The sequence below is a fragment of the Triturus cristatus genome, chromosome 2_2 (assembly GCF_964204655.1).
Source record: "Triturus cristatus chromosome 2_2, aTriCri1.1, whole genome shotgun sequence".
NCBI classification, from domain to species: Eukaryota; Metazoa; Chordata; class Amphibia; order Caudata; family Salamandridae; genus Triturus; species Triturus cristatus.
Genome location: NC_140582.1, coordinates 1148864567 through 1148878576, shown reverse-complemented (window position 1 = coordinate 1148878576; position 14010 = coordinate 1148864567). Strand labels below are relative to the sequence as shown.

Below are 14010 nucleotides of genomic sequence, written 5' to 3'. Positions count from 1 at the left end.
TGCTGGCAAAAGGTTCTCATCAATGTCCAGCCTGCTCGTCAAAGCGGCTAATGCTTTAGCCATCTTAGGGCGCTACGACTGTCAGATGTGGTGCGACCTCTTCCCCCCCCTATTTAGACCAACTGCCTGAGGACAGCAAGGCTGAAGCACAACAAATTATCCAGGAAGGAGAGAGGGCCTCTTCGAAGGTAATCGACTGCTCAATGGATATTGCAACAACTTCGTACCGTTCCTTGGCGGGAGCTGCAGTCCTATGACGCCAAGGATGGCTCTGTGCTACCTCGTTCAGACCGGAGGTTCAAAACAAGATTTTAGATCTTCCATTTGATGGAGAAGCGCTCTTTGGTAAAAATATAGACTATGCGCTCCAAGACATAAAAAATGACACGGACACTGCACGTTTGTTAGGGACGCTGCAATACCGCACGGTCCCCTTATGGGGTGCAAGAGGTAGAAGTCTTCCCTCATACAGAAGAGGATACCAGCAATACCGGTACTCCTCGTATATGCCTGCATCGCAGTCCTACTGTTCGCAGTATAACCAGCGGCTGGGTCAATCGTCATCTTATTCAAGATCTACGAACCGAGGAAGAGCAGGACGCCAGGGGAAGGAGTCCTCTAGGTGCCAATAGTGGATGCCACAACTCTGTCTACTGTTCCTCCCCCTCATGTAACACCTGTGGGGGGCAGGATATCGTAATACTTCCAGGTTCGGCAACGAATAACATCGGATCGTTGAGTTCTCAATATCATCCAATTCGGCCACACATTAGAGTTTGTCCATCCTCCTTCAACCAAGCCCCCTCGTGCCACAGCAAAAAAAATCTTCGTCTCCTGCATTTAGAGGTCCAACAGATGCTGCAGAAAGAGGCGCTAGAACCGGTCACCATCTCGGAGAGGGGTTCTACTCCTGGTTCTTTCTGGTCCACAAGACTGTGGAAAAGTGGCACTCTATTCTATCTCATCAGTCATTTCGAATGGTCTCCGTACAGGACATTCTTCGTCTTTTAAATTCAGGAGATTTTAGGGGCACTCTAGATCTAGAAGATGCATATTTTCATGTTCCTATTCATCCATCCCACAGAAAGTTCCTTCGCTTCACAGTACCCAAGAGCCACTTTCAATTCAAGGTCCTCCCATTCGGCCTCAAATCGACACCAAGAGTCTTTACAAAAATACTAGTTCCAGTGGCAGCTTTTCTAAGGAAACCGCACCAGGTTTTCCCTTACCTGGATGACTGGTTGCTAAAGGGTCCTACCAAAGCGGCAGCCGAGAGGTCAGTGACAGCTTGTACAAAGCTGTTCAGGAGTCTGGATCTTTCCCCCAATTCAGAAAAATCTAATTTGTGCCCTTCAAGGAACACCAAATTCCTGGGAGCCATATTGGACACGTCTCAGAACAAGGCTTTTCCTACAGTGGAAAGACAAGCAATGCTAAGGTCAATGGCCCACTTGCTTCAAAAAAGGTCACTTTCAGTTTGCCTCTACAAGTCCCTTCTGGGATCCATTTCGTCCTGCGTTCCTCTGATTCCTCACTGCAGATTACGAATGAGTCCTCTTCAAGAACAGCTGGACTTGCAGTGGCATCAGGTGGAGGGATCCTTCGAAGATGTGATCAGTGACGGCGCCAATGAGGGAAGCCGCCTCATGGTGGACTCGCGAGGAGAACATTTCCCAAGGTCTCCCCTTCATGGTCACCCCAGCTCCTCCAATTATCATGATGGACGCATTGCTGGAGGGCTGGTGTGCAGTCTTGCAGGACCTCCAGATAAGTGGTCAGTGGCTGGACCACCAGCGTCTTTTACACATCAATCTGCTGGAACTCAGGGCGATTCGCCTGGCCTTGCAGGATTTCCTCCCAAGGATAAAAAACTCATTGGTTTTTAAGGACAGACAATACTATGGCCATGCATTATATCACCAAGCAGGGCGGCACAAGATCTCATCTGCTATCAGCGGAAGCTCAGGCCGTCTGGGAATGGGCGATATTGCATGGAGTCTCACTAAAGGCAGAGCATCTCCCAGGGATGCTAAACGAGACAGCAGAAACCCTAAGCAGACTGAAGTCAGTCAGCCACGAATGGGAGTTGGATCAGCAGACTGTAGAGGAAATCTTTTGTCTATGGGGCAGACCTGCCATAGATCTCTGTGCTACTCCGGTGAACAAGAAATGGCGGTTCTACGCAAGCTGGCATCACCATCAGGGATCCTTGGGGAATGCGTTTTCGATGGCATGGTCAGGTGCCTTTGTTTACGCTTTTCCCCCCCATCCCACTGATCCCCAGGCTTCTCAGGAAGTTGAAGACGAAGCCTTGCAAGATGATTATAATAGGGCCATCTTGGCCTCCCTAGTACTGGTTCACGGAGCTTCTTCTATCCTTGAAGCATCCGGTGCCATTGGAACCGATCCAGTCTCTTTTGACAATGTCCCGGGGTCAAGTGTTGCATCCGGATCGCCGATCCCTGCAATTATCTTCATGGCTCCTGAGCGCAGAGAATTTCTCGATGTAAGATTCTCTGCGGAATGTAGACATTCTCTCTCAAGCTCGTGCTCAAAGTACAAACAAGACTTACCGGCTGAAGTGAAAGAGGTTTTGCCACTGATGCCATGTCTCGGGGGTTCATCCTTTCTCTTCCTCGGCTCATGAAATCCTTCTTCACATTCTTTCCTTGGCGAAAGTGGGTCTGGCTCATTCCTCTATTAAGGCTCATCTCGCAGCCATATCTCGCTTCAGGAGAACATCCTCAGGCCCTTCGCTCTGGTCAGCAAGGATTGTTAAGCAGTTTATGAGAGGCCTTTTTCGAGCCTTCCCTCCAGTGAAATATCCTCCACCACTGTGGCACCTTAATCTGGTCTTGTCCCAGCTCATGAAGCATCACGTCGAGCCTATACATAAAACAGACTTGAAATTTCTCTCTTGGAAGGTGGCTCTTCTTCTAGCCTCGATTTCAGCTAGGAGGGTCAGCAAGTTACAGGCACTCACCATTCAGGAGCCCTTCCTTCAATTTAAGAATGACAGTTCTACTCCGTACCAACCCCAAGTTCATCCCAAAGGTACCTTCGGACTTTCATTTAAATGAACCAGTGATACTCAAGTCATTTTTCCCTCAGCCTACGACTCCGGCTGAAAGGTCTCTTCACTCATTGGACATTCAACGTTGTCTGAAGTTCTGTCTTCAGAGAACTAATTTTAGAAAGTCACCTCAGCTCTTTGTGGCTTACAGCGCCCCTCCTAAAGGATTTCCCCTTTCCAAACAGGGGATTGCACGTTGGGTTTCAAGCGCTATCAAATATTGTCACCAAGCAGCAGGGAAGCCCCTTGAGGGGAAGGTCCGTGCTCATTCCACGAGGGCGATCTCATCTTCCACGGCCCTCTTTGCTGGAGTGCCTATCCGGGACATATGCAGGGCAGCAACTTGGAAGAGCACTTCTAGCTTCCCAAGACATTGCTGCTTGGATTTTTTTAATGCGCAGCGACGCTGCAGTGGGTCAAGCAGTCCTGAGGAACCTCTTTCAATAAGCGGTGAGCTTTCCCTCTCATCCCTCCTTCCTTTTCCCTTATACTTTCTTTGCACGTTCTTTGATAGATTTCAGTATGGTTGCTTATTTCTGAGTGCATGCAAAGATATATTGTTTACATTAGAATTTTGATGTTATCTTTTCTTTCACTGCCTTTAAAAAAAAAAAATAGAGAAATAATCGGTAAAGTCTAAACTGCGATATTTGATATTTATTGTTTATCTTAATATTTTTGATGCATTGTTGATATCAGATGGATTTGATACAACAAAATGTGCTCATAACTGCTAGCTACTCTGATTCAAGCATGGAAATCAATGAGAGTTCCAATACTGGAGTAAGCAAACAAGTTACTTACCTGTAACTTTAGTTTTCCAGTATTGGAAACTTTCATAGATTCACATGCGATCCACCCTCCTCCCCTGGGAAAGCTCGACCTTCTGCATTTTATGGTTATACTGTGGCACTCCGGCTACGAAAATTGGAGGGTCTGAGGTTCTCTCAGGAAGGTTCTACAGGGTGAGGCTAATCTGATTGGTTGTTGATTTTATTTGGTCTCTTTTACAAAAAGAGGTGGATGTATTACAAAACTAGAATGGGCCTAGGCCTAGTTTCTGCTTTGTAATGATTTGTACTACTATTTTTATATACCCTGGACTCCCATCTTGACGACGGGGGATGATTCAAGCATGGCAATCTATGAAAGTTTCCAATACTGGAGAACTAAAGTTACAGGTAAGTAACTTGTTTTCTTATTGTCCTTGACTCCAAACAATATATCCTGGGTGTTGTGTTGTAGGAATTACACACCCCTGATACTGTGAAGTTTTGTTATGCATTTTTACTATTTAAAATAAAATAGTAATGTGTTTCTTTTTCTAGATGTGCAGAAGACTATTGTTGGTCAGTGCATCGGTGGAGTTGTTTATGCACTCTTTTCTGGACAGCCATTAGTTGTACTTTTAACGACCGCCCCGCTGGCTTTATATATTAACCGTAAGTTCTGAAACTCAAATTTGACAGTACTGATGTTTTGTGAATGTGATTACTTAGGAGAGTAGACATTTCAAGTGATATTTTCTTGTGAACCCTATTTGCTTTTGCATTGCAGATTTGAAGCACATTTAGGGTTAAAGGTTTCTAAATGCCTTGCATTTGCCCTCTGACTAATAAAGCATATCTTATAGCGTAAAAGTAAACGGAACTGTTACCAATTATAACACTATCTTGTGCCAGTGATGTGTTAGAGATTTAAAATCGTTTAGCAATTTCTACTTCCATTGTGAGTTCAAATAATCAATGTGTGTACTGAGGCCACGTAGTATTTCTTTTCCTGACATAGATCATAATTCAATTTTCAGTTTACAGATACTATGCCGTATTTTTATGGTTTGTATCCGTCATTGATCTGGAGAAATTAAGCCATGCACTTCAGTGTTCTGACCAAGTGGGTGACAGATGTGGTTTGCATGGGAAATGGTAATAAGGGAAGTTGGGGGTAGTTGGGTTGCATGAATAGACAATAAAGGACATAAAATAACTACTGTTTTGGATGAATTGAGTATAAGAGAACTGAGGCCTAGACATTACATCCGTGTTAATGGATAATCTGATATGTTGGTCAGAATGAGCGGTTTAAGCGAGAGAAAGGAATGGATTTGGTATAATTGGCATAGAGGGTAGGAGAAACAGATGCAGGAGATTTTACAGAGACATGAGTTGAAAAGAAAAACAAGCATTTGCAATGCAATAGGTCTCGCATTTGCGAGAGTTTCAGCTATTGGCATTGTAAATGACAATGTCTTTTATTTATGTGTTTTGAAAACCTGTAATGTGGTGCGTAAACACATTCTTTCCGACAAGCAAGGCTGGCAGTTATTGTGTCTCTTTTACCGCCAGCCTGGCTTCTGATAAGCATAGACTACAAGTACAAAGAGGCACAGTTACTGCCAGCCTTACTTGTCGTAAGAAACACCTTTAAGTACAAAGTGCGTGTTTACACAATACTTGCAGGTTTTCAAAACACATAAATAAAAGGCATTGTCATTTACAATGCCAAAAGCTCAAACTCTCAAATGCGAGACCTATTACATTACAAATGCTTGTTGCATATTCCATTAAAAAAAAAAAAAATACGTACAAGCGAACATGTTATTTTCTGGGTTTTTTTAATGTAAAAAAATCAGTAAAACCGTAACAATTGTGCCTCCATTATTTCGTACCTGAATCCAGAACGCGTTAACCACCTCCACCTGGGAATTGTTGACTCCTGAGCCCCACAAGCCACTGGGGAGTCAAGGAAACCTTGAAAGTGTTCAAGGTTTCCTTGACTCCCCAGTGGCTGGTGGGGCTCAGGGAGGTGAAAAGACGGGATTATCAAGGGTGATACTACACAGTACTGCCCTCTTGCCGCAGAAGCTGCAGAGAAGGCCTGACAGGCAGCAAGAGCAGTGTTAAGGTACAGAGTGAAGTAAGGGAAAAGAGAGAAGCGTGGAAGGTAGGAGACTAGACAAACGTAAGGAGGGAGAGAGAGAATAGGAACTGAAAACAAGAGGGAGTAAGATGTAACAAAACAGAAGGAAGGAAGAGAGCACGGACGTAAAGCACACCCCTGTAGACCCTGAGGTGTGGAGGGTGGTGGGGGTCACTCCTTAAGGTACTCCCAAGCCACATCCTGCCCAATCCGACTGAATAATTTCAGAGCTGGGAGCCTCATAAACCCTCTTCACATTCTGCATTGGTTGGGGGGCATCATTTTGCGTTATGACACTGGAGAGAGGAGAGTGCTGAAAGGAACATGGTAAGAGGTTGGAAACAGAAGGGAGGGGAGCAAGGGGGACCACTTCCGTGGGAATGTCCCAGCAAGCTGCTGGTCGCTCAGAGCCGATTCCCAGCACACGGGGTGCATTCAGGATCAGAGCTGGACTGGAAGGAGAAGCAGCAAAACAAATAGTCAAATGAAACCCACCAGCAGGATCGTGTAAACCGCTGCCAATACTGTGGAATCTGAGATGCCTTGGCAATATTACCAAACCCCTGCGAGGCCAATAAGGCTTGTAAATAAACAGTGGCATAAAAAATAAGTGAAATGATTCTCAATGGATAACGGGGCGGTTTGGGGGGGAGAGCGTGGGCTCACAGGAAGGTTGGGAGAGTACGCGAGAATGTAGAAAAAGCCCACAAAAACACATGGCGCCGAAGGAAGGGGGGCGAGGGAGGGGGGTAGTATAAGACGGAGCAGGTCCGAGAGAAATGGGGTCCTGACAGGAGAGCCGAGAGTAGAAAGCAAGAGACACGAATGAGGAGGAGAAAGGGGGGGGGGAGCGGCCATGGACCTCTGCCATGGAGGACTGGCGGATGTTGTAATCAACCCCAAATTGAGACTCCAATGTTGTATTACTTCATACACGGGTGATTTGCCTTGTCACCAATTACCACATTTAAAACCAATATATCCATCCTCCACCCCCTAAATCAACTATGTGCCCGTTTCAGATAGTCATAAAAAAGCTACACTAGGAAAGAGAGAGAAGATGCATTTTGAACCTGCCCATTGGGTAAACAGGGACATTTTAAAATCAACCAATTCAAAACCGAAATAAAGACTCTACATACTTACAGGTTTGTTGTTTCTGCTGTGTTTGTGCTTGCCCATAAGATGATCCGTACCCACTCGGTTGTTGTCTGTAACTTGACTGTGTGTCAGCAGACTGTCCGTAATGGCCGTAGCTCTGCTGGCCATACTGTGGTTGGCTTGTTGCGAATACCCCTGACCCGGCTGGGGAAGGATAAGCCCCGTAACTAAACAGAAGAGATGCACATTAGATTCTCTACTTTGAATTGCCAACATAGTAACTTTAAAAGTAAAAACAGTGAATGAAACTCACCCTTGAGCAGCTTGCTTACAAAGTAAAATTATAACAAGCGCGCGCCTCCATGGCCGCCACAAGTTGTAAGTCAACGGACAGCGGGAGGGGGGCGGGAACAAAGGGAACGGGGACACGGACAACGGGAAAGGGGGTGGGAGGATGGACAACACTGCCAGCGGGAGGGGGGCGGGAACAGGAAACTAAAAAGCCAACACTTCCAAACTCGGCAGCTAGTGGTGAACTGTGGTGGAAAATAAACAAGGACGTAGTCCCTTAATGAGTAGATAACGCCGAGCAGCGGAACTAAACTGTTGTTGGTCGGTGCTGCTTCCTGCAAAACAGAAGCCACACGGAAGTGACGTTCTCTTCCAGGGGATCCTCATCAATAGTCATAAGCATTAGAATATTCCCGCCCATGTGCGGGATCCCGGAAACAGTATATTATATGTGCCCCACATATATATATCCATACATATATACCTATATGTATACACAAGCAATTGCAGCCCCTAACACCCTAGAGCTGAACCATGCTGTAAGGAATTTCCACTACATATAAGAAAATAGCATTATAAACATGAGAAACAACATTATAACTTGTTTGGAAACTGTTTTAATGCTTAGAAAACAGCAGAAATTCTTAGAAAACACTGAAAGCATAGGAAGCTCCCAGGCTGCATTGCAAATACCCAGTCTAAAAAGACTGAAAAGCTAACTCATAGCTACATAGCAAAAAACTGACACCGTGCCTTTAAGGCACACCTGACCCCCACCTTCCCATCATGCCTCAGGGGTGGCAGTTAGGCCAGTTGTTCTTTCCGGCTCCTTCTGGAAGGATCCTGGCAACAGAGCTCCACTTTTTTCTGAGTTTCTCAGAAAATATTATCTGTTTTTCAACTGTTTTTTCCCTTACTTCGACGTTTTTCATCTAAGTCAGTAAGAGGCTGCCTTTTTTAGGCATTTTTGGGCATTTTTTCCATCTTAAAATGCCCTCTCTTTTCGATTCTTGCCCTGCATGTGGCAAGAAAAAGGCCAGGACTGACTCTCATAGGGTCTGTATCCTGTGTCTACCGGAGGATCATGATTCCAGCACATGTCCTCACTGCCAGGGACTGTCCAAAAGAACTTTGAAGGACAGAGAGCGAAGTCGCGCTTATGGCCTGGCACAACCATCCAGAGGCCGATCTCCGGTGAGGAAGGGCTCCAAGAGGCATAAAGATTCATCTAGAAGCAAGTCCTCTCGTCCTTCCGCCTCAGCGTCGGGCTCGGCGCTGAGAAAAGATGTTCCGGTAGGTCGTGTTTCGAAAAAGAGGTTCTCGACAGCGGGCTCGCCGTCGAGAGCAGGTCGACGTCGAAGTCCAGACCGCCATCGTCAACTCGGCGACGATCGGCGTCGAGATCCAGAGCCTCTCCGCCGTCGTCAACCCGGCGACGTTCGGCGTCGAGAGACACCACCCCTCCGCCGTCGTCAACCCGGCGGCGATCGGCGTCGAGGAGCAGGGAACCTCCGCCGTTGTCAACCAGGCGACGATCGGCGTCGAGGAGCAGAGAGCCTCCGCCGTCGCCAACCCGGCGGCGTTCGGCGTCGAGGAGCATGGACCCTCCGCCGTCGTCAACCAGGCGACGACCGGCGTCGAGGAGTGTCACCCCTCCGTCGTCGAGGTCTCCATCCCCTCCGTCGTCGAGGCTCCATCGGCGTTCGACGTCGAGGCAACAGGATCCTCCGCCGTCGTCATCCAAGCGACGTTCGGCGTCGAGGTTGGCATCCGTCTCGACATCGAGAGTGGCAGCATCTCCGCCGGCGTCCCCGCGGCGTTCGGCGTCGAGGGAGAGAAGGCCTCCGTCGTCGGCTTCACATCGCCGCTCGACGTCGAGGCGGCAGGCTTCGCCCACCGAACATGGCCACCGGTCCACATCGAGACGGCTTTCGACGTCGAGAGAGTCCCGGCGAGAAAAGAGACGACACCACGGATCGACGTCAAGACCGCGCTCGACGTCGAGACAGGCCTCGGACAGGTCGGTGGTCCTGGTGACAGAGTCGGCGTCTCGCCATTCCTCCTCCCACTCAGGGGCCTCTCCACGACCGGCAAATCCACGAGAACCTGCGGTTCAACCCCGTAGGTCTTCTCCTCAGACTCAGACCATTAATCTGTCGCCCAGATGGCTACTGCCAGCACATCATTGGCAGGACTCAGGGCCTACAAAGAGGATGCGGGAATACATCAGTCCAGTGCATGATTCTCCGCTGCAACGGCTAGTGGCGGCTGTGGACAGAGCTAGTCCCCCCAGGCCAGCACGTCAGAGGTCTCCGGACGACAGGCGACGCAGATCGCGCTCCCCCAGACGGGAGGAGCGTTCACCTGGTTCACGGGCTCGTGATCAGCGCCGGAAGCGCAGAAGGACTCCATCATCATCGTCCTCTTCCTCGTCATTCAGGTCCTCCATCAGGGACTATTCTCCCACGCTCTCGGGCAGCCCAGTGTCCAGGGTCTCGCACGTAGATGACATCAACACCTACCAGGAGGTGTTGCAGCGGGGAGCACAGAAGCTGGGGATTGAGATGTCAGTCCCCCAAGTCACCACCTCGGTGATTTTTGAAACACTTCACCAAAAGTCTGCCTCTCGTCCGCTGCTGCCTTTGGTCCCAGGAATCATGGAACCAGTCATGGACACTTTTCTCACCCCGGCGACTGTCAAAGCCGTTCCGGCTCGTATCCTGAAAAAATACAAGCCAGCTACCTCTGACCCCGTCTTTGTGAAGATAGACCCACCTGCGGACTCTGTCATAGTGGCAGCGGCAAGGAAGGGTCAGACGGCGTCGGCCTCCTCTTCCGTCCCTCCAGATAAGGAGAGCAGAACCCAGGACTCATGGGGACGCAGGTCCTGCTCTTCTGCGGCAGCGGCCCTCAAGATCTCCAGCGCGGCGGCGCTTCTGGGCAGGTACGACAGGGCCCTCTGGGACTCGATGGAGCGTTTCAAATCCAAGCTCCCCAAGGAGGACCAAAAGGACTTTGAGGAGATTGTTACGGAAGGGGCACTGGTGGCTAATCAGTCGATTAGCACAGCGGCGGATGGTGCGCTAATCTCAGCCCACTCTTACACACACGGCGTCTGCGCCAGGAGGTCGTCCTGGTTACGTCTGACAGGGCTCAAGCCAGACGCACAGCAACGGATTTTAAACCTCCCGTTCTCTGGCAACTCCCTCTTCGGCACTCACACGGATGAGGACATGGGGCGCATGAAAACGGAGCTGGACACCCTCAAAGCCGTGGGCTTGGAGAAGAAAAAGGAATTCAAGCGCCGTTTTCGACCCACCCAACGCAAGGGGCCTCAACAGAGGGTTCAAACCCCTCAGTGGTCTCGGAGCAAACCCCAAGGGAAAACCCAGTTTCGAGGCGGAAAGTCTGGCAGGGGCAGAGGTGGACACCAGCAACAGTCCTCCACTACCACAAGAGGAGGAAAGTCATGAGCTGTGGCTTCCTCTACGGCCGTTGCCCACTCCAGTGGGAGGAAGTGCATCACAACATCTAGCAGAGTGGGACAGCATCACAAAAGATCGCTGGGTGCTGAATATACTGCGTCGTGGATATGCGCTACGTTTTCGAGCGCGTCCCAGAGACATCCCGCCAAAGAGGTCCCGTCCTCACCACCTCAACCTGCTCCAGCAGGAGGTGAGGTCCCTTCTGAAAAAGCAAGCCATAGAAAGGGTTCCTCCTTCGCAGGTCGGACAAGGAGTGTACTCCCGGTACTTCCTGGTGCCCAAGAAAGATCAAGAGCACAAGTTTCGGCCGATTCTGGACCTTCGTCTCCTAAACAAAGTCATCGTCAAGGAGAAGTTCCGTATGTTGGCGCTTCACCAAATATGTCCACATCTACAAGTCGGAGATTGGATGTGTTCGGTGGACCTCCAAGATGCGTACTTTCACATTCCAATAGCGAAACATCACCGCAGGTACCTACGGTTTGTGGTTGGAGGCAAGCACTACCAGTACAAAGTGCTCCCATTCGGACTCAAGTCGGCCCCGCGAGTCTTCACCAAATGTATGGCAGTGGTGGCGGCCTGCCTACACAAGCAGGGTCTCTTCATCTACCCGTACCTGGACGACTGGTTACTGAAGGCTCCAACCCAGCAGCAGGTGAAGAAAGACTTCCAAATCTGTCTGAGACAGTTGCACGCTCTCGGCCTTCACGTCAACATGGCGAAGTCCGTGCAGCAGCCCACTCAGTCCATCCACTACCTTGGCTCCGTTCTGGACACAAGCGTGGGAAGAGCGTATCCTTCGGAGGAGAGACTGTCTTCAATGAAGAGAAAATGCAGGCTTATGCAGCAGATGCGGAGGCCGTCAGTTCGGCAGGTAGCATCTCTGCTGGGTTCCATGGCGTCCTGCATTTTTCTAATTCCCCACGCCAGGCTGCGAATGAGACCTTTGCAGCAAGCTCTGGAGGACCAATGGGATCAGTCCACAGGCCGTTGGGGAGATCGAATCTCTCTCTCCCAGGTAGCGAAATCTTCCCTAGCATGGTGGACTCGTCAGAACAATCTGTTGGTGGGAGTCCCGTTTCACCAGCCACTTCCGGTGCAAACAGTGGTAACAGACGCGTCGCTACAAGGATGGGGGGCCCACATGGGGTGCCTCCAAATACAAGGTCAATGGTCTGCAAAAGAACAGGGCTACCACATAAATATGCTAGAGCTTCGAGCAGTCCATCTTGCTCTAAAGGCGTTCCTCCCAGCAATCGAGACCGACTCAGTCCTGGTGCAGACCGACAACACCACGACCATGTTTTACCTGAACAAACAGGGCGGGACTCGGTCACGCCCCCTCTCCCTGGAGGCGCAGGCGATCTGGCACTGGCTGCTCGCCCGGAACCTCTCGGTGGTGGCAGTACACCTTCCAGGGGAGTTGAATATCAAGGCAGACGCACTCAGCAGGCACTTCGAAGATCAGCCCGACTGGGTGCTGCACGACGACGTGGTGGCGGACCTTTTCCGTTGGTGGGGTCATCCAGACATCGATCTGTTTGCAGACGACGAAAATTCAAAATGCCACGCCTTCGCGTCCAGATTCCACCGTCCAGGGACCAGGGGGAATGCTCTTTTGATGGACTGGTCAGGGACATTTGCCTACGCCTTTCCGCCCCTGCCTCTGATTCCGAAGGTGGTATCCAAGCTGCTCAGATCCGACATGAAGATGATCCTCATAGCTCCGGACTGGCCGCGCCAGTGGTGGTACCCGGACCTTCTTCATCTCTCAGTTCAACCTCACAGGCGGCTGCCTTGCAGGCCGGACTTGCTGTCCAAGATGGGCGGGAGGATTCTGCATCCCAACCTTCCCTCACTGAACTTAACAGCATGGCTCCTGAGGTCCTGCAATACGGACATTTAGGTCTACCACCTGACTGCATGCATATTCTCAAGGAAGCGAAGCGACCCTCCACAAGAGCGTCTTATGCGTTTAAGTGGAAGAGGTTCTTCATTTGGTGTAGGGAGAATCACCATGATCCTACAAAGGGGCAGGAGGACGTCATCCTTCCGTACCTCCTTCACTTAGCTAGATCAGGCTTGAAGTATGCATCCATCAGGGTCCATTTGTCTGCCATTACAGCTTACAGGAGGTCTCCCAGTCAACCTTCTTTTTTCCAGATGCAGGTGGTCAAGGACTTCTTGCAGGGGTTGAAAAAAGTTTACCCCCCTGTTCGAAACCCTTCGCCTCCGTGGGAGTTGAACTTAGTGTTATCCAAGTTGATGGGCCCACCTTTTGAGCCGATCCACAAAGCTTCTTTACAGCATCTGTCGTGGAAGGCCGCTTTTCTGGTAGCCATTACATCGGCACGCAGAGTAAGCGAAATCCAGGCTCTGTGTACTAAAGAACCGTACACAGTTTTTCACCAGCACAAAGTGGTCTTAAGGGCACATCCATCCTTTCTCCCTAAGGTAGTGTCTGATTTTCATATTAATCAGTCCATTTCTCTGCCATCCTTCTTCCCGAATCCAGCGACCCCGGCTGAGCGGTCGCTCCACTCCTTAAGAGGGTACTTAAATTCTACCTGGCAAGTACCAGAGGCATTAGGAAGACGGACCAGCTGTTTGTCAACTATGGCGCCATGAGAACAGGCTTCCCAGCGGCTAAACGATCCATTTCCAGATGGATTGTTTCCTGCATTACCCTAGCCTACCAGCTGGCGAAAAGACCCTTACCTTTGGCCCCTAAGGCTCATTCTACTAGGGGGAAAGCGGCCACAGTAGCTTTCTTGCATGACGTTCCAATGGCAGAGATCTGCAAGGCGGCCACTTGGAAATCGGTCCATACCTTTACCAGGCACTACTGCCTCGAATCCGATTCCAGGGCGGATGCCCAAGTAGGCCAAGCCTCCTGTTTGGGTAGCTGAGCTATCTGAGCATACTGTTCCTTCTCTGTTTATTTTCTTTCCTTTGCCCGCAGGGGGATGAGGTGAGGCTCGCTATTCTATTCTAATGCTTATGACTATTGATGAGGATCCCCTGGAAGAGAAGGATTAGTTACTTACCTGTAATCCTAGTTCTCTTCCAGGGGTATCCTCATCAAAGTCATAAGCAACCCTCCCGCCTCCCCGGGCAAAGGTGTAATAATTTTCAGAGGTT

The 14010-nt window shown here is 49.7% G+C and overlaps 1 protein-coding gene across 1 annotated transcript in view; it reads left to right on the top strand.

Moving 5' to 3' along the window:
- The window catches only part of SLC4A11 (solute carrier family 4 member 11), a 1034103-nt gene that overhangs the window by 505374 nt on the left and 514719 nt on the right, over positions 1-14010 (top strand). The window contains exon 11 of the mRNA XM_085642688.1: positions 4402-4515. Coding sequence (XP_085498814.1) covers positions 4402-4515 — 114 coding nt within the window. The remainder of the gene's footprint in view (positions 1-4401; positions 4516-14010) is intronic.